The sequence below is a fragment of the Suncus etruscus genome, chromosome 1 (genome assembly GCF_024139225.1).
Source record: "Suncus etruscus isolate mSunEtr1 chromosome 1, mSunEtr1.pri.cur, whole genome shotgun sequence".
In the NCBI taxonomy this organism is placed as follows: domain Eukaryota; kingdom Metazoa; phylum Chordata; class Mammalia; order Eulipotyphla; family Soricidae; genus Suncus; species Suncus etruscus.
This window is the reverse complement of record NC_064848.1, coordinates 13,141,832-13,167,321: the sequence shown is the minus strand read 5'-3', so window position 1 is coordinate 13,167,321 and position 25,490 is coordinate 13,141,832. Positions and strand designations below refer to the sequence as shown.

The following is a 25,490-nucleotide window of genomic DNA, read 5'->3' as shown; positions in this document are numbered from 1 at the left end:
GAACTACCAGGTGTTTTTCCAGAACAAAATAAAATCAAACACCATGAAGGAGCTAAGCAATAACTTGTAGAGCTGATGTGCAAGCTTTGCATGACACTGCAAAGATCCCCTGAGCATAGAACTGGTAGTAGTCCCCAAGTACCAACAAGGTGTATTTTAGCACTAAACCCCAACACACATTAATAATATAATACAAGTTTGGGAAAAATACTGTAAATATACATTTTGGCAAGGACAGCCATCTCTTAAATTTATTTATTTGGGGGGGGGTTTGGGTCACACCCAGCTGTGCTCAGGGGGTTACTCCTAGCTCTGCTTTCAGAAATTACTGCTGGCAGGTTCCAGAGACCATGCTGGGGATCAAGCTTGGGTTGGCCATGTGCAAGTCAAATGCCCTACCTGCTGTGCTATTGCTCCGGCCCATCTCTTAATTTTTTAATTAAATGATAATTCTTATTTCTAAAAGTTCTTTGTATTTATTTATTTATTTTTGGTTTTGGGCCACACCTGGTGACGCTCAGGGGTCACTCCTGGCTTGGGGGACCATATGGGACGCCGGGGGATTGAACCGTGGTCCATCCTAGGCTAGCGCTGGCAAGGCAGACACCTTACCTCTAGTGCCACCGCCCTGGCCCCTTTTGTTTTTATTTTTACTGTTTTTTGCACCACATCCAGATGTGCTCAGTACTCTGGCTCTGTACTCAGAGTTTACGTACTGCACTGGGCATCAAATCTATGTTGGCCACAAGGGAGGCAAGCACCTTCCCACAGCACTATCTGTCTGGTCCAGTCATATTATGTATATATATTATATATACATACATTATGTATACACAATATATTATTTTAGAAGCAGGGATTGGCCACATCCAATGATGTTCAGGAGTTGCTCCTGGCTCTGTATTCAGGAATCACTCCTGGTGGGCTTGGGATTTCCCCATGTGGGATAACAGGGATCAAACCCCATTCTGTGTGTGAAGGCAAGTTCCCTATCTACTGTACTATCTCTTTGGTCCCCAGTGTTTGTTAGTTTTTAATCACATATATCTAGTTCTTGCTGCTTTCAAATAAAGTTGGAATCTGGGGCTGGAGATGTGGGTCAGTGGCATAAAGCTCTAGGTTGGTATGAAATTCTACCCCCCCCCCACAACTGTTCAAGAGATAGAAAAAGATAGTAAGAGATAGATAGTTTTGCATGCAGCTGACCTAGCATCACATATGGTCCCAAGCCCACCAGGAGTGATCCCTGAAAACTACTCCTCAGAAGGACAAAAAAAAGTTGACATTTGTTGATATTCAAATGATTATGTTGACTTTTTCCCTTTTCAGCTCAGACAAGTTCACTCACAAGATTTACCCAATTACATATTTTCTACACCAATGAATTTTTAGTTTTGTTTTTTGGGTCACACCTGGTGGTGCTCAGGGATTACTCCTGGCTCTGTGCTCAGAAATCTCTCCTCGCAGGCTCGTGGGACCATATGGGATGCCAGGAATCGAACCCGGGTCTGTCCCAGGTAGGCCATGCTATACCTCTGGCTCCTACACCAGTGAAATTTGAATCTGTTTATAGAATGTCTATTTCTTTTCACCGGACATTGCTGTTACACCAAGGGATCGGAGAGATAGCATGCAAGGCAAGTCTTAACTCGGTGGAGAGATAACATGCAAAGCAAGTCTTACTCTGTCCCCAGAATTTAGAGAAGCTTACTATCTCTTGAGTAGCAACAAATTACTGCAAGATAGGCACAAAGGTAGCTGGTTTGGGTTTGAATTATTTACTCCATACATATTTGTTCCTCACTTAACTAGGAGTTAAAGAAAGTGGAAAACTAGATGGTTATTGTCCATCAGAAATAAGGACATTGTCAATTCACTAATAGCCAATGTATTCAGCTCCACTTTGAGGGAAAAAGATGCAAGCCTGGGGCTGGAGAGATAGCATGGAGGTAGGGTGTTTGCCTTTCTTGCAGAAGGACGGTGGTTTGAATCCAAGCATCCCATATGGTCCCCTGAGCCCGCCAGGAGTGATTTCTGAGCGTAGAGACAGGAGTAACCCTTGAGCGCTGCCGGGTGTGACTCAAAAACCAAAAAAAAAAAAAAAAAAAAAAAAAGTGCAAGCCGGATCCTTCCTACCCTCTCTTAAATGACAAGTGTAATTATTGTAGTAGCTAGGAAAGAAAGGAACTAAAGGGTAGGAGAATAAGGGTGCCTGAAAAGGGTGTGTACAGAAAACTCGTTAGGACCCAGGAGAGAGGCCCTGAGGAACTGGGACTTCAGACTTAAATATTGATTGAGACGTTGTGAACCTATCACCCCCAAGCTGCAAGTCGGGGGGTGGGGCCCCTGGCCTCGGTCAATCCGATCCTGCCTCTGCCCCTTTGTCTACGCTCCATGAAGCTTAACTTGCTCTACTATTGCATTCATTCCGGATCCCCATAATGTGGGGGAACCCTAGGTTCCCCTGACAGAACCTTGGCGCCCCCCGCAGGCTCTCCAAGAAAAGTCGTATGGAAAAGCACACAAGAGACCGATTTCCAGCGAGAGGCACCCGTTTGCACGGTGACAACTGGAGGCGTCCGGAGAAGTCGCTTAGCAAAGGTTCCAAAAGGGAGGGGAGCTCCGGTGCACTGACAGCCCAAACTAAGCGACGGATTCTGCAGGCTTCCCTAGCCCAAACGACTAGAACTTTAAAACAGGTCTGGTTGGGGGAGAGCTAGTTGGGGGGACCCCAGAACAGGCCTCCTCCAGGAAGAACCCCAATTCACAAACCAGCCCCGGCAGCTCAAAGAGCACCGAGGAGCGCGGGTTCCCGCCAACTTTCAGGTTTAAAAGGCCCAGAAGCCACGCCCCTCCCGGAACCGGAAGCCAGGTAAGGGCGCGCCATTTAAGGGCCGATTGGAGGCGGGGTGGAGGCGGGGACTACAACTCCCAGAATGCGGATTGGAGGCCGGCGGGGACTACAACTCCCATAATGCAGCACGGCGCTTCCGGCTTCCGGCGATACTTCCGGAGTGAGTGTTTACACCGGCGGCTCTGCAGCCGGGTTCCTTCCGCGGGACGGGTGAGGGCGCCGGGTCCCGCGGGCCCAACGGGTGTGTGTGCCGCTTAGCTGGTCCAGGGGAGCAGTGGGGGGCAGCGCCAGATAGTGTCCCCGCCACGGCTTCTACCTCTCTGTGACCTTGGGCCGAACCAGGGTCTGTAACCCGCGGCTGGTTAATTGCACTTCTCGGGGATTGATGGGCCCTGGTGCCAACCTGTCATCATCCCCCGCCTCTCCGCCCCCTCGCTTCCAGGCCCTCTGGGGGCGCTCTGGGAGTGACTTGAGCCCAGTGACACCTCTCGGGCCAGCCTCTCTTCTCCCCTTGTTGGTCCTAGAATCTTTGCCAGGGTAATTCTGGGCGGCTCTGGCCTCTGCAGCGTTTCTCAGTCATTTCTCAAACGACTCTCCAGTGCCCAGTTTATGACCCAATCCCAGGCTTGGATTAGGATGATGGGTTTGGGCAGATTTTGCTAGATGGAAAGGGGAAAGGAGCTGCCCGTCGGGTTGCCTTAAGGAGGAGGGAGAGATACAAAATAGGGGAGAGCTTTGGTCCTACTGGAAACTCGATTAGGGTGGCTTGAAGTGTTCTTTGGAGCGTGGACATAACAGCCTGGCAGGAAGACAGGTGGAGGAGAAAGGTGTAGAGGGGTTTTGGAATAAATCAGATCAGGGAATTAGATCTAGGAAGAGTTCTGAGAGTTTCCAAGAAATGGACCTAGCAAGTTGTTGTTTTCGAGGTGTGGGGAGGGCCACACTTGAGGTGCTCCGTACTTATTCCTGGTTTCTGCACTCAGGAATCACTCCCAGTGGGTGCTTGGATTCATATAGGGATTTGGTTCCCTATATTTAAGTGCCTTAACCCCTATACTATTGCTCTAGACTTAGTCAGTTTCTAGCTACCCATGAGAGGATGGGTAGAGAGGGAACCTAGCTAATGGTTCTGCCTCCTGGTGAAGAACCAATGCTTTTCCCACAGCATCACAACGACCTCTCATTCGGCTCCATGGTGAGGTTTTGGTGTATAACCTTTTGTTTAATCACTATCTCTCTGTTTACTTACAGGGAGAAAGAGAGAGCGAGAAAGAGAGAGGATGTCTCTCTCAGATTGGCACTTGGCAGTGAAGCTGGCTGATCAGCCACTTGCTCCCAAGTCCATTCTTCGGTTGCCAGAAACAGACCTGGGAGAAGACTCCCTTGGGGGATACAGTATTTCATTCCTGAAGCAGCTGATCGCTGGCAAACTCCAGGAATCTGTTCCAGACCCTGAGCTGATTGGTAAGTCTCTATGCTCCTTGGGGTTTGGGTTACTTCTGTAATTATTAGGAAAATTAAGAGTTTGGGGGCTGGAGAGATAGCATGGAGGTAAGGCATTTGTCTTGCATGCAGAAGGATGGTGGTTTGAATCCCAGCATCCCATATTGTCCCCCATGCCTGCCAGGAGCAAGTTTTGAGTGTAGAGTCAGGAGTAACCCCTGAGCACTGCCAGATGTGAACCCCTCCCCCCCCCGAAAAAAAAGAAAATTAAGAGTTTGGGCATATTGTCCCATAATATTAACACTTTGGGGAAATTTGTTGATGCATAGAAACACAAGCACGATAAAACTATTAATTGCCCTTTTATCTAAGTTACTCTGACCTACCTTTTATTTTTGTTTTTTCAGCCATATCTGGTGACACTCAGGATTACTCCTGGCTATGCGCTCAGAAATCACTCCTGGCTTGGGGGACCTGATGGGATGCTGGGGGATTGAACCGAGGTCAGCCCTAGGCTAGCGCAGGCAAGGCAGATGCTTTATCGCTTGTGCCACTGCTCTGGCCCCACTCTGACCTATTTTATTGCAAAGTTCCTGAGCTGTGGTACTGTTGAAGTCTTTCTGGAAGAATTGGGGTGGCCGTTAGAAAGGAACAGGCCTGAGAAGGCTTCCCAGTATATACATTAGAGTTGAGCCTTTGAGCAATGATTATAAGAATGGTTGGTTGATGGTAAGTTAATTAAAAAAGAAGGTTGACAACTTTTCCAATTATCAGCATTGCTTAAAATGAAAATAAAAAAAAAGAAAGAAAAGGAGGAGCCTTTAGCAAAGCAGGTCGGGCTGCACGGTCTTGTACATGGCTGATCCATGACTGACCCAGGTTCAATCTCTGGTATCCCATATCATCCCCCAAGCCTGCCAGGAATGATTTCTGACGGCAGAGTCAGGAGTATCCCCTAAAGTCTGCCGGGTATGGCTCAACCCCAATAAATAAGTAGGCCATTCTGGGCCAGGGAAGAAGGTATGTAAGTATAACGTAATTAAATTATAAATATGGTTTATAATAGCAAGAAGAACCAATGGTAAAGATGTGCTTTGGAAGGCCTGGTGAAAGACTGTAGTGTGAGGCTGGTGAGATAGCATGGTGGTAGGGCATTTGCCTTGCCTGCATAAGGACAGTGGTTCGAATCCCGGCATCCCATATGGGCCCCTGAGCCTGCCAGGAGTGATTTCTGAGTGTAGAGCCAGGAGTAACCCCTGAGCGCTGCCGGCTGTGACCCAAAAACCAAAGAAAAAAAAAAAAAGACTAGTGTGTAGGTAGGTCACTTGCCTTGCACATGGCCAACCTGGGTTCAATCTTTGGGTCCCAGCCCCACAAGGATTAAGTCCTGAGCACTGCCAATGTGATCCAAAATCCCCTAAAACGGTGTGTTTTGGGATTGGGGTTTTCTTTCTTTTTTTTTTTTTTTGGGTCACACCTGGCAGTGCTCAGGGGTTATTCCTGGCTCCAGGCTCAGAAATTGCTCCTGGCAGGCACAGGGGACCATATGGGATGCTGGGATTCGAACCAATGACCTCCTGCATAAAAGGCAAACACCTTACCTCCATGCTATCTCTCCGGCCCCCCCCCCTTTTTTTTTTTTTTTCTATTTTCATTCTTTTTGGGGCTGGGGTTTCATCCATTAATAAAATTTATACTTTATATGCTGGGGACTTTGGTTGATCCTGATATAGAAAAATAAAAGGTTTGCATAAAAACACTGGGTTCGGGCCTGGAGAGATAGCACAGCAGCGTTTGCCTTGCAAGCAGCCGATCCAGGACCAAAGGTGGTTGGTTCGAATCCCGGTGTCCCATATGGTCCCCCGTGCCTGCCAGGAGCTATTTCTGAGCAGACAGCCAGGAGTAACCCCCGAGCATCGCCGGGTGTGGCCCAAAAACCAAAAAAAAAAAAAAAAAAAAAAAACCCAAAAAAACACTGGGTTCATTTTGTTGTTTCTTTTTTTTTTTTTTTTTTTTTTTTTGGTGTTTGGGCCACACCCGGCATTGCTCAGGGGTTACTCCTGGCTGTCTGCTCAGAAATAGCTCCTGGCAGGCATAGGCATAGGGGACCATATGGGACACCGGGATTTGAACCAACCACCTTTGGTCAGCTGCTTTGATCGGCTGCTTGCAAGGCAAACGCCGCTATGCTATCTCTCCGGGCCCCATTTTGTTGTTTCTTGCGATTTATCCTTTAATTTAAATCCAGTAGACAGGAGTGATAGTACAGCAAGGACATTTGCTTTGCATGCAGCTGACCCAGGTTCGATTCTCAGCATCCCATATGTTCCCAAGCACCAATAGAAGCCCATCCTTAAGTACAGAGCAAAGAGTAACTCTTGGCATTGTTGGATAGGGCTTCAAAACCAAAACAAAAATGACGAGCAATCTCTATGATGATAAGCTCTTGAACTTTCCTATTATTGAGTCTGTATTTTATGAGTTTGGTCTTGCTAACCATTATTATTAAACTATTAAATAAGTGCATTTTATTTTATTACATTATTTTTTGTTTGTTTTGTTTGGGAACCACACCCAGTGGTGCTCAGGGATTACTCCTAACTTTATAAACAGGAATTACTCCTGGTGGGCTTGGAGAACTATATAGGATGCCAGAAATCAAACACTGGTTAGTCACATACAAGACAAATTCCCTACCTGCTATACTGTCCACTCCAACACCTAGTGATGAGAACTTTTTTGTTTGTTTTATTTTTTGGACCACACCTGAAAGTGGCTTTCAGGGGTTACTTCTGGCTCTGCACTCAGAAATTACTCTTGGCAGGCTCAGGGTACCATATGGGATGCTGGGGATCAAATGCGGTTGGCCATGTGTAAATCAGACGCCCTAACCTCTGTGATGTCACTCTGGCCTCTGATGAGAACTTTTAAGATCTACACTCTCTAGTTAAATAAAGATCACTAATCTTCCCCCCCACCCCCAACATATACTCTCTAGGAAGCTTAGGGTACATGAGGGATACATGTTTTTTTGTTGTTGTTTTGTGGGCACCTAGTAGTGCCCAGGGTTACACCTGTTTCTGCACCCAGGAATTACTGGGAATTAATTCAGGTATTACCCAGGAATTATTGGGAATCATTTGGGATACTAGGGATCAAACCCAATTTGGCCACATGCAAGGCAAGTGGCCTACCTCCTTTACTTTTGCTCTGGCCCCAGATTATATAATTTTAAAACTTTTTTATCCCAATCAAGATAAAGGTTCCTTGGAGATAGAAACAAAATTGTTTCAAGGACAGATTATTTTGTTTGTTTTTTTTTGGCTACATCCAGTTGTTACTCCTGGCTCTGTGCTCAGAAACCACTCCTGGCAGGCTCAGGGAACTTTTGGGATGTCCGGGATCGAACTCTTGTCGGCTTGTGCAAGTGTCCTACCACTGTGCCATCACCGGTCCCCAGCAATAGATTTTGAATGTTTATTTTTTAGATCTGATTTATTGTGGCCGAAAGCTCAAAGATGATCAGACGCTTGACTTCTACGGCATTCAACCTGGGTCCACAGTTCATGTTCTGCGCAAGTCCTGGCCTGAGCCTGATCAGAAACCAGGTGAGTCTGGCTAGCTGGAAGTTAGAGGGACAGAACTTTTAGAACAGCCACTGGAACTACCCAGGCAGGGCCAGGACACTGGGTGACTTACTATGCAGTGATGAAAGAGGATGGCTCTATTATTGGACTGATAAGCAGGGTAATGTTGATCTTCTTGCTACCAACACCTCTAAGGGAAGCATATTTGTTTCTCTGCTTTTAAAGTTCATACCCACTGTTTCCTAAGGGTGTGGGAAGTGTGTGCCTATTTAAACCCTTTAGGTTAACAGTTTGTTTCACAGTGATCTCTATAATCCTTTTGTTACTGTTGCTATTTCATTAGAAAAAAGCTCTGATGGTGCTCAGGGTTTATTCTTGGCTTTGTGCTCAATAATCACTCCTGACTGCCTTGTGGGACCCTTTGGGATGCCAGGGACGAATCTCAGGTATACTTCTGGCTTTGGAATCAGGAGTCACTTCTGTTGATTCCAAAGCCAGAAGTATACCTGAGTATCATGTAGTGTGGGGGGAGGGATGGGGGATCAAAACTGGGTGGGCTACATGTAAGACAAACATACTTCCCTCTGTACTGTTATTCTAGCCTCTCCAGCTTTATTTCTTTTGTATTTGTTTGTTTCTTGGTCCACACCAACGAAGCTGGGCTCAAACCCAGGACTACTACATACTCAGACCTTTATGCTATCCCCCTGCTTTGCATGTATATTTGATTTCTTTTTCTTTTCCTTTTTTATTTACTTTTGGGTTCATACCTGGTACTGCTCAGATTCCTGGCTCTGTGCTCAAGGATTACTCTAGTAGGACACTGGGAACTATATATGGTGCTGGGATTGAACCCGGTTCAGCCACATGCAAGGCAAGAACCTTAGCCATTGTACTGTCTCTCCAGCCCTAGTGTGGTTTTATAAACTTTTTTTGAAGGGCTGGATAGTATAATGGGTAGGGTTCTTTCCTTCACACAAATGACCTGTATTGGATCTCTGGCACCCCATATGGTCCCAGAGTTCTGCCAGGTCCCAAGGACTTCCAGGAGTAATTTCTGAATACAGAGTCAGGACTAACCCCTGAACGCTACTGGGTGTTGACCAAAAACAACCTCCTCCTCAAAAAAAAAAAAGGTGTTTTTTAAATTACTATTATTATTATTATTATTATTATTATTATTATTTTTTTTTTTTTTTTTTTTTTTTTGGTTTTTGGGCCACACCTGGCGTTGCTCAGGGGTTACTCCTGGCTGTCTGCTCAGAAATAGCTCCAGGGGGACCATATGGGACACCGGGATTCGAACCAACCACCTTTGGTCCTGGATCGGCTGCTTGCAAGGCAAACGCCGCTGTGCTATCTCTCCCGGCCCAAATTACTATTATTTAATTTTGGTTTTGTTTTGTTTCTTATTATTTTGTCTTTGGGTCATACCCGGCAGCACTCAGGGGTTACTCCTGGCTCTACGCTCAAAAATCGCTCCTGGCAGGCTCGGGGGACCTTATGGGATGCCGGGATTCCAACCAATGATCTTCTGTATGCATAACACCAGTGTTCAAGATTCATCACTATCCTTATGTCACTTGTCATCTACACAGATATTAGCTCTATTAGACTGGTGCTTGGACACTTGTGGGTGGGTGCGCCCATGTGCTTGCTGACTGTGTTAGGAATCAGACTCAGAGCTACCCAGGCACGTGCTCTGCGCTGACTCCTTTTTTTTGTTTGTTTGTTTTTGGGTACACCTGGCAGTGCTCAGTAATCACTTCTGACTGGCTCGGGAGGCCATATGGGATACACGGATTGAACCATCAAACCTGTCCTGGTCAGCCATATGCAAGGCAAATGCCCTACTGCTGTGTTATCACTCCAGCCTCTGCACTTTCTCCTATTTCTGATCCCTCACACATTGATGTGTTGCTCATGATTGCTGTGGCTGCTTATTTGTTTGTGACTCTGGTTTCAGTTCTAAACATAAATCATCTCTTTTTTTTTTTTTTTTTTGGTTTTTGGGCCACACCTAGCGGTGCTCAGGGGTTACTCCCGACTGCTCAGAAATAGCTCTTGGCAGGCACGGGGGACCATATGGGACACCGGGATTGGAACCAACCACCTTTGGTCCTGGATCGGCTGCTTGCAAGGCAAACGCTGCTGTGCTATCTCTCCGGGCCCCATAAATCATCTCTTTATCATATCTTGATGGGAAGTGAGAATGACGAAACTCTCTGACATCCAGGGATTGGTCTCTCCATTAGGTCTTGGAATTTTTCTGGGGGTCATAATTTCTAACATTCCTACTACTCACAAATGGCTCTCTGTGACAGAGATCAGGTATGAAATATCCTTCCCTCTCACTTTATTTTTTGTTTGGACTACACCCAGCAGTCCTCAGGGGTTACTCCTGGCTGGCCTGAGGGTGGGGGAATCATATGGGATGATGAGGATCGAACCTGGGTCTGTCCCGGGTTGGCCGCATGCAAGGCAAATGCCCTACCACTGTGCTATTGCTTCAGCCCCACACTTCCTTTTTTTCATTACAAATATTTTGTTTTGTCTTTTTTGGCTACACCTGATGGTACTCAGGGCTAACCCTTTATTTCTGAATAGAGACAAAAAACACAAACATTGTCCACATAGAAATGATCAATATCCTCCACCTGGCTATATCCAGGGACTGTTGCTTCTTTGTCAGTGATAACTTTGTCCCTCCTTCTAATTAAGAATAAAAATACTAGTTATATAGTTACCCTCAGCTCATGAGGGCATCCTAACCAGTGCAGAACGCTGCTTTTGAAAACCAGGAAACTGAAGCCCACAACTCACCCTTATTCTTTGAGTCTTTCCTGCAGACGCAAACAGGCCTTGTTCGGCTGCAGCTGGATCCCTTCAAATCTTTGGCTGGAGGGCGCTGACAGAAGGGAAATAACATTTGCTGCCTCTGAAAGCCAGATTGTTTCTCTCTTGATATCTCATATAAGCATTGCAGTGGTCCTGCAGGGTAGGTAACTGCGGTTGCATTTTACAGAGGATGAAAGAAAGATAGAAATTCATTCAAGGTCACCTACTTAGCAAAAAAACGTAAGAGTAGGATGTGAATTCAAATTTTCCTGGCACAGGAACTTACCAGCTTTTTCCCTGGATTCACACAGACTGCCTCCAATTTTCAAAGGGTAAAATTTACTCCAAGCTGTGTAGTGGATTATCTGATTATTGACTAATGACATTAAGCGACCTTTTCTTTCCTCCTCTGCCTGAAGATTTATTTCAGAAATAGAGGAAATGGGGCCGGCGAGGTGGGAGGTGGTGCTAGAGGTAAGGTGTCTGCCTTGCAAGCACTAGCCAAGGAGTCATGGTTTGATCCCCCGGAGTCCCATAGAGTCCCCCCAAGCCAGGGGCAATTTCTGAGCACTTAGCCAGGAGTAACCCCTGAGCATCAAAGGGGTGTGGCCCTGATGAGGAAAAGATTTCTTAAATGTTTTTAGGATATATATTTTTTAACTTCTCTTTACTGCTCCATTTTAGAATTCTAGCCTGCTAACAGAAATCTGCCAGAGAAGTGGGAGCTACAGAAACAAAGAGGCCTCAGACAGTAAGAAAGAGGCCTCAGACAGTTAGGAAGAGGTTTCAGACAGCTAGCTTGAACTAAGATAAGCAAATTCTGCCTTCACAGCTCCTAAGGACAGCAAGCCTGGAAGATAAGACCAGTCTTGGGCATGTGAGATCAATACCCATTTATGCTCACTGTTAGTTTATAACTGCCACTTTAAGTTTTGATCTCTATAGGATATATCAATAAGTTACGTTAATTGATAAGTACTCATTTACTATTACTAATTATTATAAGCCTAAAGTAATTCGAGCAGTACCAGCCAAAGGGGGCTCTTGGCGCCAGAAAAGCCCAACTCCCATGCTTCTAAGGCTGACGTATGTGCCACTCTGTGCCAAGAGCTCTAACCATTAGCTACATTTGAACCTTAAGTTTTAATAATCCCCTTTCTTTTCTACAACTAACTAGGCTAGCATCCTGGCCCACTGTGATAAGCTGACACCTGCAATATGTAATACTAGGATTGATAAGTTTTAATGGTCATCTCTTTGTTCATTGAATGTGTCTCTCAAAGTTATGATGTTTTTTAATGTAAGCCTTTGTTCATAGCTGCGTCTATGACTGATAAGAAAAAGTGCTGTACTTGCTTAAAAATTCCTATATAAACTCTGCAGAAAAGAGCCTAGGGGTCTCTGCTCTGAGATCTCTCTCAGCAGACGACCCTCACTGGTCAGATTAAAAACCTCACCTTTTGCTCATTCATGGTCTGTGTCTCTTTGAAACCCTCAAGGCGCAGAAAGGACGGAGGGGCACATTGCCCCTGACCCCAACAGCCCGAAAATCCAAAAAAAAGAAAAAAAAAACTTTTCTTTTTACCGGGAGGGGAAAATAAACTTTTAAATCTGAAAAAAAAAACAAAAACAAAAACAAAAAAAACCCCAAAAAACCTGTTCAGTGATTGCAATTGAACATTTTACCCTTGAGCACTCTTCCAAAGGGAAACAAACTTCTTGATCTCACTAGATTAGAACCCAGAGGGGAACCTGGCTCTCCCTTCCCACCTGGATCCCTTTGTTGTCTTGCTAGATCCATGTAACTTGCTGTTTTGAGTTAGTGCACTCAGTTGTGGTCGAGCTGGTATTTCTGTAAAGCCCTTTGTGTGTTTGTCTTTCATGGTTTTGTTTAGGTGCCATCTCTCCATCCGCTCTGCTCTGAAGCCCTCCCATCTAGGCTCTGGTGGCAGCTCTTGCCCTCACTCCAGTGATGGCTCACTGCCTTCTTGCTCCTAGTCCTTCGCTTGCTTCTGCATCTCTACAGATGCCCTCAGCATGGTGCTTTATAATCGTATGTTTGGGTTTGATCTAGCGTCATTTTTCCTGTTGTCTTAAGAGTTTCATTTTACAGCAACTGTTTTTTTTGTGTTTTTTTTTTGTTTTTGTTTTTGCACTTCTGTACCTTGTCCAAAACCAGGCATGGAATAAGTGCTTAGTACATGTTGGTTGGAGAAATGAAGTAGGCCATTTTAACCTAAAGTGATGAGATGTCAACAGGATCAGAACTCTAGGTAACAATGTAGTCGCCACAAGAGTGCCACTCACTTTTTTTGGGAATGGCATTCTGGAATTTGGCAGTGCACAGACTGTGACAGACACAGGAGCTGTTTATTGCTATTGTTGTTTTGTTTTGAGGCCATATCTGATGGTCCTCAGAACTTAGTCCTGACTCTAAGCTTAGGAATCACTTCTGACCAAGCCCAGGGGACCATACTAAGGATTGAACCTGGGTCAGTTATATACAGGGTAGGTGCCAACGTCAGTTCAAATATTCAACACCCTGGGGCCGGAGAGATAGCATGGAGGTAAGGCACTTGCCTTGCATGCAGAAAGTTGGTGGTTTGAATCCGGCATCCCATATGGTCCCCCGAGCCTACCAGGAGCAATTTCTGAGCGTAGAGCCAGGAGGAACCCCTGAGCACTGCCGGGTGTGACTCAAAAACCAAAAGAACAAATAAACAAACAAAAAAACCCAAATATTCAACACCCTTTATTGTCCCCTAAATACTTCAGGAGTGATCCCTGAGGATAGAGCCAGGATTGAAGCCCTGAATACCACTGGGTTTGACCTCAAACCAAAACAAACCAGAAACCCAAAAAAATTGTCCTCCAGAGTTTACTTTCTACCTGCTTCCACACCTTTTTTTTTTTTTTTTTTTTTTTTTGGTTTTTGGGCCACACCCGGCGTTGCTCAGGGATGACTCCTGGCTGTCTGCTCAGAAATAGCTCCTGGCAGGCACAGAGGACCATATGGGACACCGGGATTCGAACCAACCACCTTTGGTCCTGGATCGGCTGCTTGCAAGGCAAACGCCACTGTGCTATCTCTCCGGGCCCCTGCTTCCACACCTTTTACCAAACTTTCTCACCTATGTATAGGGGCTGATATCTTAAATAGTAAATTAATCAAAATATAATTTAGACATGTAGAAATACATATTAATTATTGAGTCCTGGATGGTGATGGATGGATGGTGAGGCCTTTCTCTGCCAGCCCGGGCCACGTGCCTGCATCCCCTTCTAGTTGGCAGGTGTGCGTGTTGAGGATGGCTGTGTGGAAATGACCCACAGCAGTCAGATTTCAGGAGACATCAGCTTTATTCATAATTTTCATAGTTAAGCTAACCTTTTTTTATTTTTGGGGTCACACCTGGCAGTGTCAGGGGCTACTCCTGGCTCTACACTCAGAAATCGCCCCTGGCAGGCTCAGGGGACCATATAATATAGGATGCCAAGATTTGAATCACGTCCTTCTGCATTCTGCATTCAAGGCATACGCCCTATCGCTGTTCTATCTCTTCGGCCCCAATTAAACTAACCTTTTAAGCAGCCTATTTCAGTCACCCAGCATCTCAACCTCTTTCCTATTCCTCTCTGCTGCCTATTCCTCTTCTGCTGCTTCTCGGCCAATCCCCCTTGACACCCCTGAGGCAACTCTTTTGTTCCTTTCCATAGGCCCCTCCTAGATGTGGGCAGGTTTGACCAGGTAAAATTAGCATTTTGCCCTGTGAGGAGGTGATGAGAGACACAACTGCTAAACTTAAAAGTTGAAAGGATGTGAATCCTAGTATCCAGTAAAAATTGTGTGTTGGGCCCCAGTAAAACTCTTATTGTCAGGCTTATGATGGAAGTTTGTTAAGAACTCTAGAAATAGAATATTATATCTTTATTCTCTGGAGTTGGGGGGGGGGTTTGGGGCCATACCTGGTTGAGCTCAGGGCTTCTCCAGGCTCAGAAACCAGGGATCATTTGTGGTAGGGCTTGAGGAACCAAATATGACGTCAGGAAATGAACCCAGTTCATCTGCATGCAAGGCAAGTACCTTAACCTGCTGTACTAGTGCTCCATAATATTTTTGTTTGTTTGTTTTTGGGCCACACTTGCATGCTTTGGTGTTACTCCTGGCTCTGCACTCAGAAATTACTCCTGGTGAGCATGGGGGCGGGAGGGGGGGACTATGGGATACCAGAGATTGAACCTAGGTCAGCCATGTGCAAGGCAAACACACTATCCATTATACTATTTCTCTGACCTCTCTGTAATATTAAAAGATTTTTGTTTTTGATTTTGGCCACACCTGGCAGCACTTCAGAAGTTATCCCTGTCTCTGCATTCAGAAATTGCCCCGACAGGCTTGGGGGAACCAGATGGGATGCCAAGGATTGAACCTGGGTCCATCCTAGGTTGGCTGCATGCAAGGCAAAGACCCTACCACTATGCTATCACTCCAGCCCCAAATTTTAAAAATTAAAGAGGGCCCAGAGATAGCATGGAGGTAGGACATTTGCCTTGCATGCAGAAGGAGGGTGGTTCGAATCCAGGCATCCCATATGGTCCCCTGAGCCTGCCAGGAGCGATTTCTGAGTGTAGAGCCAGGAATAACCCCTGAGTGCTGCTGGGTGTGACCCAAAAACAAAAACAAAAATTTAAGTAAGAGATTGGAAAGAGATGTCAGAGAGAAAACAGTTACTCCTGGTTCTAATGTTTTGTTTTGTTTTTTTTTTGGTTTTTGGGTCACACCCGGCAGCACTCAGGGGTTACTCCTGGCTCTATGCTCAGAAATTGCCCCTGGCAGGCATGGGGGACCATATGGGATGCCAGGATTTGAAACAACATCCTTCTGCATGAAAGGCAAATGCCTTACCTCCATGCTATCTCTCCGGCCCCAGTTCTAATGTTCTATGCTCTTCTTCCCCTTGTCCTCTTCCTACCTTAGACCAAAATGCACATTGACACATTTTACAGTTTTACTAGCAAATACACATGCTATTCTGTATTCTAATTCCTTTTCTAAACATAATGTGTCAGCATAGCCTCATATTGTTCAGATGGCTTGCAGTAGATATTTTAAATTACTGTGTAAAAAATCTGTTAAGATGATTAAACCCTTTTTCTTTCTTGAACATTAGAAGTCTTAAGTCCCTGCAGAAGGAAATGAATGATAGGAGTCTCTTTTACATAGTCACATTTTCCGTCTGCTAGAACCTGAATTTGTGTGTCTACTGAAGATGCATAAAATAGAATTCAGTGTTTGGGTTGGAGAGCTATTTGAGCTGGCAGGGCACTTGCCTTGCACACAGTCAACGTGGATTCAATCCCTGGCACCACATAGAGTGCCCTGAGTTCCACCAGAGTGATCCCTGAGTTCAGAGTTAGTTGCAAATCTTGAGTACCACTGTATATGGCACTGCCTCTCTCCCCCCGCCCCCCCCCCCCCACCCAATAAAAAGGAGAGAGAAAGTACTGTTTTTGCATCTCTGGCACGAATGGGCATTTCTGAATAGTCCTCGAGTTTTTAATGAGCAGTGAAGGGAGAAGAGCAGCAGACCAGGCAATGCCCTGCCATGTGCTGTTACAATGGTCCATGTCTGTGGCAGAGTCAGGCCCTGCGCTGTGTGGTAACCAATTTTTCTTCTCTTCAGAGCCTGTGGACAAAGTGGCAGCCCTGAGGGAGTTCCGGGTGCTGCACACTGCCCTGCATAGCAGCTCTTCCTACCGGGAGGCGGTGAGTGTGCCTAGGCCCTGCCTGAGGCTTGTGCCAGGCCTGGCGGAGAGGGTGTGAACACTGGCTGGTGAGAGGTGTCGAGTGGGAGCTGGAACTCTGTTGCCATGACTACCTAGGAGTTCCTTGGGGAGTTTTTGCCATGTTTGTGGGTCTCTGTAGAGACTTGTTTCCCCCCCCCCCAAAGGGGCTTTCTCAGCAAGGTGTTGAAGGTTCCCTCCGATCCTAACCATCCGACCTCTCTGGATATTGACCTCATGGAAGGACTGTGGCCATAGTCCTGGTGTCCACACAACTGCTTCACAGGGTCCATCTGAAGTGTTGGTCCATCTGCCAACCCTGACACCCTTTATCTGGATTTCCTCATTAGGGAAATGTGCTGATGTCTTTCTACAGGAGAGTTGAGGGAACACTAAAAAGCTGCGACCTCCTCAATACATATGAATATGAAAGGATAATTGTTTGGAGGTTGAAAAGCACTTTTGGGACCTAGAGAATTTTTTATTCTTGACCTTGTAAAGAAAGTCTTTATTTTGGTGTATTAGAACTGTAGTTGGAGAATAGAATCACGAGAGTAAAGGGTTACTGTCATCTTGCTTCTTTTCCTATTCATTTTCCTTCCAATAAGCTATAATTTCAGTGAAAAAAAAAAAGTTCATCTGTTTCCTGGGGCTATTGTTCCATTTTGGTGGTGTCTTTGCAGGCCTGTAGCAGGAGGAAGTGCTTCAGCAGCCTCTGGGGATCTGCAGGATGTATTGAGCTGATTGGAATGCAGCCCCCTCCGCTTATTTCTCCCACAGGTCTTTAAGATGCTCAGTAATAAGGAATCTCTGGATCAGATCATTGTGGCCACCCCTGGCCTCAGCAGTGATCCCATTGCTCTGGGTGAGTGCAAGCCTGAATGAGAGTCATAGTTGGAGGGAAACCAGGGGAAGGTAGTGGCCCAAAGGAGACTTTGGCTGTGTTTTAAAAAATCACTGGTTTTGTGGGAGCAAGTGTTAATGAAGACATGCCCATTTACATAGTGCTGCTAGTGCCAAAAAGAAAGCAAGACCTCAGCAGCACCCTAAATAAGAGCCTGAGGATTCCCGGAGAGGATGCATTTGGGGCGAACTTCCTGAATATCCCTGATGCCTGCTGCAAGCCCTGAGAGATGGGGGATGAAGCTGATATATCGGCGCACAGTGTGCTGTGGGATGGAGAATGCCGTGCCCTCCCCTTCTCTCTCTAGGTGGCCTTGCTGCCCCAAGTCCCCTTTGAACTGTTTGCTTCAGAACCTCAAATTTCTTTTGGATCTCACTGGGTTTCTATACCCTGAGGTGAGCCCTATCTTCCTGCAGGGGTCCTCCAGGACAAGGATCTCTTCTCTGTTTTTGCTGACCCTAACATGCTGGATACGTACGTACTCCCTCCTTACTAAGGCATCTACATACCCTTCCTGTCCTCGAACCTGAAACCCATGTGTACCCTGATTCTGTGCCTGATCCCTACCTGTTAGAATGTGAGCAGAAGGTGCAGGGGCCTCTGGGGGAGAGGCAAGGCCAAAGGTATGACCTCGTGGAGATGTTGAGTTGGCAGCTCTGCCAAGGCAGTTTAGATCTCTTTAGTCAGAACTAGGGAGGCTTTGAAAGTTGTTTTTGTTTTTTGTTTGTTTGTTTGTTTGTTTTTTGGTTTTTGGGCCACACCCAGTAACGCTCAGGGGTTACTCCTGGCAATGCGCTCAGAAGTTGCTCCTGGCTTGGGGGACCATATGGGACACCGGGGGATCGAACCGCGGTCCGTCCAAGGCTAGTGCAGGCAAGGCAGGCACCTTACCTTTAGCGCCACCGCCCGGCCCCTGTTTTTGGTTTTTATTTAAGCCATACCTCATAGTTCTGGAAACTGCTCCCTGCTCATTGTTCAAAGTGCCATACAGTGCTAGGGATCATCCCTTGAAGGATTTTAAGCTGGTGGAAGGAGTAGCTGCATAGATCCCTAAAATGTGAGCGCTGGAAGGGCAAAAGAAGGCAGAAGGGCAAACTGCCGACCCAGGATTGACTGAGGTTCAAATCTCGGCATCCCATATGGTCGTCCGTCCCCCGTCTCCCCCCCCCCCCCCGCCAGCCTGCCAGGAGCGATTTCTGAGCACAGGGCTAGGAGTAAACCCTGAGTGCTGTCAGGTGTGACCCCCCCACCCCCACCCAGAAGAAAAATCAAGAAGGCAAGCTCATTTTGCTAGTGAGCACAGCAATGTCCTGTCAGATTGCCAGTCAACTGGACACTGACTGCTGTGTTCCCTGCCTGACCAGGAGCGTAAGGTATGAAAATCTAGGGGCAGATTGGTGGGAGTACAAAGCTGGGCGCAGAGAGGTGTGAAGACAGGGAGTTAAGGACACCACAACCCCTGGATTGCATAAGGAGCATCCTGCATTGCTGTGAACCAGAGATGTTCTTAATCATCTGGGATTTTCTTTCCTCCGCCTAGGTTAGTGCCTGCCCACCCGGCCCTGGTCAACGCCATTATCTTGGTTCTACACTCAGTGGCTGGCAGCACGCCGCTGCCTGGGGCTGACTCCTCTGCCCGGAGCATGCCCTCGAGCTCATACCGGGACATGCCAGGTGAGTGCCCAGGAGTGTGTGTTGGCCGCTTCAGGCCATGGCAGGCCCAAGCCCAGAGATTTGCTTTACTCAGCAGCTATGTATAGCTCTCGCAGGGGGTGTTCCTTGGTTTGAATCAGAGTGCATCTGTCCTATAATTTTCCAAGGAAGGAGAGGAAAGTAGGAATCGAATGTCTGGAGCTGCGCCTGTGCCTTTCTGTTCTTGCTGAAATCTGTTCTCCTCCTCCAGGTGGCTTCCTGTTTGACGGGCTCTCTGATGATGAGGACGACTTCCACCCTGTAAGTGGCCTGGCTGCTGGCCATGTGAGGGCACATGGCCTACCTGAGCTGGGAGCTGCTCATTGGCTTCTGGGTGGCCAAGTGGTATGGCACATGGCTCTCTGCTGGCCACTTGGGAACTCCCCTTCTCACTCCCCAGTTCTGGAGGAGGGGTGGGTTTCACTTGGGAATTTTCTAGTGCCACTTCCCTGATTCTGGCTGCCCACCTTTTCAGAGCGCCAGGTCCACACCTTCTAGCAGTGCACACAGCTCTCGCCCAGCCTCTCTCGGATACAGCGGAGCTGCAGGACCCCGGCCCATCACCCAGAGCGAGCTGGCCACAGCTCTGGCCCTGGCTAGTACCCCAGAAAGCAGCTCTCACACACCAACTCCTGGCACCCAGGTATGGAGAAGGGACTGGGAAGGGGGCGAGTTCATTTAGGCCAGCCTCCCTGGAGAGGGCTTGCCTGGGCTGACCTGGACCCTGAACAAGGGCTGCTGTGCTTTAATCTGAATTGAACCTGCAGTTCCAGTGGTCCCCCCTTGCAGTTCAGACAAGAGGCCCTTGCCTGCCTGTCAGGCTGAGAGCTCCACAGTCCAGTGCAGCACTATCATGGCCACTCAGTAAACCTCTAGGACCTAATGTTCCTTTACTCATCCCCACTAGAGTGGATGAACATCTGGAGATGGTTATTCCCACTGCCATGGTCACGCCTCCTGGCACTGGATGCTGGGCAGCACCAGGGGATTAGACCCTTTTTTTAGGAGTGAAAGAAAATGGCATCTTTCTGCCCTCCTAGAGCTCTCCAGTGTCTTAGTGTCTCTCTCATGCTCCCAGTTGTACCAGCAGGAACTTGCTGGGAGATTGAAATGACTCTGAGGGAGGCACTGACCACATGTCTGTCTGTAGGGTCATTCCTCAGGAACCTCACCGATGTCATCTAGTGTCCAGTCAGGGACACCTATTACCAATGATCTCTTCAGCCAAGCTCTTCAGCATGCCCTGCAAGCCTCTGGGCAGCCCAGTCTTCAGGTAGGCCTTCCCATTGTTGGGGTATTCTGAGCTCCCTGGGTACAGAGCTTTCTTCTGCTTTGTAGAGCACCTTTATTTTGGCATGGTTCCCTCTTGGGAAAACCTCTAAGAACACCAGGTTCCTTCATGAGAACACCAGGTCCTGGCAGTGTGATAGGAGCTTGTGCCCACAAAGGTCACTCTCAGGGCTTCTATTTCTATGCCTATGACCATGGCCTGACTCCACTGGCTGACTCCACTGGCATGGCGAATTTTTCTGGGATCATTCGTTGATTCATCTATGAGTGGTAACCGAGCATTGAGCAGGCACATTCCAGTCGTGGGTCAGCCTGCTGGCGTATATTGAGTTGATCCTCATCTGGTCTCCAGGCAGTGAAAGAAAATGTCATCTTCCACTCTCTGAGGCAAAAGCTTGGAGTGAGGATCTCAGTCAGATAAAGCTTTTAGAGGATGGAGTGGCTGAGCTGATTGTCAAAGAGTGAATTAGAAGTTAACCAGGTAGGGAGGAGGTGTTTGAAATTGCTTTGTCCAGACTGAGGCAACTACCTGTTTGCACAAATGTGGAGAATCCATGTGGTGTACTAAAGACTACAAGGCCATGGGCCAGAGTGATAGCACAGAGGATTTGGCCCTTGCCTTGTATGTGTCTGACTAGGGTTTGATTCCTGGTCCCTGTGAGCCCCACCAGCAGTGATCCCTGAGTACAGAGCCAAGAGTAACATCTGTGAGCACAGCTGGGTGTGGGCCTTCTATCTCTGCCCCAAATAGACTACCAAGCTAGAAAGCTGTGTTCTATAGTTGTTGCTGCTGCTACTGTTTTGGTTCACACCCAGCAATGCTCAAGGGTTACTCCTAGCTCTGCACTCAGGAATCACTCCTGGAAGTGCTTAGGGGACTAGGGGGACCATATGGAGTACTGGGGATAGAATCCAGGTCAACCACATGCAAGGCAAGAGTCCTACCTGCTGTACTATCTTTCCAGCCCCCAGAAGACAGTGTTATGTAGAAAACTCACAGATTAGGGCTGTAGAGAAAGTACAGTGGGTAGGGTGCTTGCCTGGCATACAGTTAACCCAGTTTGATCTCTGACATTGCATGTGGTCCCCTGAGCAGAGTCAGTAGTAAACCCTGATCATAACCATATGTGACCCCAAATTCCACCCCAAATAGGAAAATCCTGAGATTAAGTAGAGTTGAATCCTGAGATTAGTTAGAGAAATGGAGAATAAGGACTTGGGTGTGAGGCCTTAAGAATTGAGCAAAAAGATGATACTCCATCTTGCAGTCACCAGGGTGGGGAGGAACTGAAGAGACCTGGGGTTTGTGGGCAGGTCACTCAAGCACCAGTGCTGACTGCTGGCTCCATGCACTAACCTTCCCAATGTCCATTTTATTGCCCATGAGCCTGAGGCTGAGCCAGCTTATACCTAGAGGACATTAAGCTCTTAGTAGTGCAGATAGGGCTCAAACCTATGTGGTTTTCTTTGCCCTGAGTGGCCAGAGTTGGAAGGATGAGAGCAGTAGACAAGGTCTCTCTTCTTTCCATTCATTCATCTTCCCCATACTAGTCACATTACTCTCAGCTGGGATGCTGTCAGTGGCTCTACCCGGCCTGGAAAAGAAAAAGTTTAAAATGGTTTGTGTGGTTTAAAAAAAAAACCCTTCTTGTCCTTGCCCATGTCTTCCTCTCTGAATAATTTCTTCCTCGCCATGTTCTTTGAGCTCTTCCGTGAAAATATCATTTTCTCTAAGTTGTACTTTTCATGAGCGAGAGGTACTAGTGAGGCTGTGAAAGTAAAGAAAATGAGGGTAACTGTCTTTAATCAGTTACATCAGGAAGGCTGATATGTCTCAAAGACAAAGTTCCAGGAGCTAGAGGTTGGAGATTGGTGCTGAAGATAATGCACTTGTCTTCCATGTGACTGCATCAACTACAGCCTTAGTTCAAGTTCCTGGCACCACTCAGGGTCACTTGTGAGCAGAGAGTCAGGAGTAGCTTCCTGAGAATTGCTAGATTTTTTTTTTTTTTTTTTAGTTTTTGGGTCACACCCGGCGGTGCTCAGGGGTTACTCCTGGCTGTCTGCTCAGAAATAGCTCCTGGCAGGCACGGGGGACCATATGGGACACCGGGATTCGAACCAACCACCTTTGGTCCTGGATCGGCTGCTTGCAAGGCAAACGCCACTGTGCTATCTCTCCAGGCCCGAGAATTGCTAGATTTGGCCCAAAGATTTGGCACTATCCTCAAAGAAAAGAAAAATCAAAAAAACAATTTAATAAAGAGTAATGAATTTTTAGTTTCAGTTTTTAGTTTTAGTTTTCAGTTTGTGAAAGTGAAAATGTCTATTTAGCAAGTCAGACCTCTGAACAGGTTTGTCTAAAGGCAAACCAGGAAGAAAATCTGCTGTGCCAAAGGGCAGAATCTCTCCTTTCCTTAGTCTTCCAACTAGGAGCAATAGTTTCATCAAGAACTGAACAAAGGGTAGAAAGAATCTATTCATGGAAAAGCAAGTCCAGATGTCCCTTTGAGTCAGGTCATGCCTTCCAGTTCCATATCCAGAATGTATCCTGCAGATGCTACTCGAGTGTAGGGAGTGATGCCTGGTGGTTGGGAATATGGTGGGAGTGACAGAAGATTGGAAACAGCCTACTGATAGAATGTTTCAGTTTATACGGTTTGTCCCAAACCAAACTAGAGCAAAACAAAAAGGCCCAAAGCAATAGTATATCAGGCAGGGTGTTTACCTTGTATGCAGCCTATCTGGGTTGGATTCTGTCCTTCTGTATAGTCCCCCAAACCCCACCAGGAATAATGCCTTTGTACAGAGCTAGGAATAAGACCTGAGCACCTCTAGGTATAGTCCAAATTAAACAGCCCCCACACAAAATAACAGTGTGTATATATATATATACACACACACACACATATACACACACACACACACACACACACACACACACACACACACACAGATTGGTATTTTTACATAGTAATAAACCTTTATATATTGCTTTAGAGACCGGGATACATTGAATATGTTCAGAACCAAGAGGGGGCAGATGTTGGAGAGGTTTATAAGAAAAGGGTTGTGGGACTGGAGAGATAGTATAGCCATTGAGGCAATACCTTGCACACAGCTACCCAAGTGTAATCTTTATTTTTTTTTGGTTCTTGGGTCACACCCAGCGGCGCTCAGGGGTAACTCCTGGCTCTACGCTCAGAAATCGATCCTGGCAGGCTCCGGGGACCATATGGGATGCCGGGATTCAAACCACCGACTCTCTGTACGCAAGACAAACACCTTACCTTCGTGCTATCTCTCCGGTCCCCCGAGTTTAATCTTCAGTATCCCATATGGTCCCTTGAGCACCACCAGGAGTGATTCTGAGTACAGTAAGTACTAAGTATCACCAGGTGTGGCCCCAAGCCCCTCCCTCCCAAAAACAGTAAAGCTGGTAATCTATTCACCAAAACTATTCCCCTCAAGTCTAGTCCCCTCCCTCATCATTTACCTAGAAGCACAGCATTCTGTGGAAGTTTGCAACAGCAGCTTTGCCACAGGAATTCCCATCTTACTTCTGAGCATGGCTTTCGAGGACTCTGGCTAACAGCTCCTTCTTGTCTTTCCACAGAGCCAGTGGCAGCCCCAGCTACAGCAGCTGCGTGACATGGGTATCCATGATGACGAGCTGAGCTTGCGGGCCCTGCAGGCCACTGGGGGGGACATCCAGGCGGCACTGGAGCTCATCTTTGCTGGAGGTGCCCCATGAACCCTCTGTGCCTCCTGAGTCTCCTGCAAACTGCCAAGTGATTACTTCCTTGGAATCTGGGGTCCCTTCCTGCTCCCATCTCTCTTCTCCCCAATACACCTATGGTCCACCCTCTGCTTGTTCTGTCCTTGACTTTGCTGGTGGAGGCAGTGAGCAGGGCAGCATGTATGGAGCAGGCAAAACTGGCACCTGGGTTTTGGCTAGAGATTTTGAGATCTCTTGTAGGGTGCTGCATGATGCTCGCACTCATGGAGAGACGTGGCCAGTGAGAGGTGCCTGCTCCTCGGGTGCTTTGGTTGTAGCATCCTCTGAATGTGCTCAACAGCAGGTTCCCAGGGGCTGTTGGACTGTGGCTGGGAAAGGCTAATGCAGCCAAGACAGCCAGAGCCCCTGCAGTGGCCATCTCCCAACAGGGAGGGGCGGCTTGTCTGCTTCATCATTCCCACTCACTTCCGGGAAATTCCCTGGCCTCGTCCCACCAGACATTCTTGGATGCGCACTGTGTAAGCCATGCCAAGAATCAGGACCCTCTTCTGTGTCCTGGAGACATAAATACAAGTGGAGTTAAGTAACAATATGAAAAGAGGGGGCTCAGCTTTCAGACTGAGGAGAGGGCATCAACCCCCAAGCTGCTGCTCCATCTGCCTGAGTTCCCTCCCTCCAGCACAGTGGTTCCCACCATGGTGTAGACATGTCCTCATTAAGCAAGTGGTTTTCGTGTGTTTTGACTACTTTGTCAAAAGAAGGCTGCCCTCACCCTCATCACAGGAAAGGTGCTTTGAGGCCTTCCCTGCCCTGTTCCTTCGGCAGAAACTCAGGCCTTGACTTTTACCAGTTTGGTCATTCATGTGGCTTCTACTTGGCCTGTCCTGGCCCAGAATGTTCTACAGATCTTCAGGTAGTCCAGGACCAGAGACTGAGGACAAAGGGTAGGACACTTGTCTTGCACACACCCTACCAGGGTTTGATCACCGGAAATGAGCCCTGAGCACTGCATTTGACCCAGCACTGCATTTGACCCAAAGACAAAACAGCAAACTGCCTTTTCCCTGGGTCTCCAGGTCCTGAGGGATGACTTAGTGGGATAGAGCACAAGGCTTTGCATGCAGCCCTTGCTTTAATCCTCAGCAGTTTATGGTCCCCAGAACAGTGCCAGGAAGTGACCCCAAAGCCCTACTGGGTGAGGCCCTCAAAAAACAAATTTAACTGACTCCCTACGTGTGAGCCTCTTGACCTGAGGGCTACCCAGCACCTGCCTGTTCACATTTCTCAGTGGCAATGGCTCAAGGGAGTAGCTGTCATCCTTTTAATCTGGTTTTGGTTCCTGGCATAGCCTGATGGATT

At 47.2% G+C, this 25,490-nt stretch overlaps 1 protein-coding gene across 4 annotated transcripts; it reads left to right on the top strand.

The window, feature by feature from the left end:
- The first annotated feature begins 3,000 nt into the window (after positions 1-3,000).
- UBL7 (ubiquitin like 7) lies at positions 3,001-24,258 on the top strand. Of its 4 annotated transcripts, none has more exons than XM_049778094.1 (11): positions 3,001-3,064; positions 4,106-4,318; positions 7,786-7,905; positions 16,407-16,489; positions 17,287-17,371; positions 17,827-17,884; positions 18,951-19,084; positions 19,314-19,363; positions 19,578-19,745; positions 20,253-20,375; positions 24,009-24,258. In XM_049778094.1, exons 2-11 carry the CDS (start codon positions 4,135-4,137, stop codon positions 24,144-24,146), a joined length of 1,143 nt encoding a protein of 380 aa, XP_049634051.1. In that variant the 5' UTR covers positions 3,001-3,064; positions 4,106-4,134; the 3' UTR covers positions 24,147-24,258. The 4 variants fall into 4 exon arrangements, with proteins under 4 accessions (XP_049634051.1, XP_049634043.1, XP_049634069.1 ...); XM_049778086.1 differs by having other exon boundaries at positions 19,314-19,447; XM_049778112.1 differs by having other exon boundaries at positions 3,017-3,095.
- The last annotated feature ends 1,232 nt before the right edge of the window (positions 24,259-25,490 follow it).

Excerpts from the sequence above, each read along its gene's own strand:
- UBL7 (XM_049778086.1), top strand. The coding sequence starts at position 4,135 with ATGTCTCTCTCAGATTGGCACTTGGCAGTGAAGCTGGCTGATCAGCCA. Across the intron at positions 7,906-16,406 it reads TGAGCCTGATCAGAAACCAG|AGCCTGTGGACAAAGTGGCA; the intron begins GTGAGTCTGGCT and ends TCTTCTCTTCAG. Across the intron at positions 17,885-18,950 it reads GACCCTAACATGCTGGATAC|GTTAGTGCCTGCCCACCCGG; the intron begins GTACGTACTCCC and ends TCCTCCGCCTAG.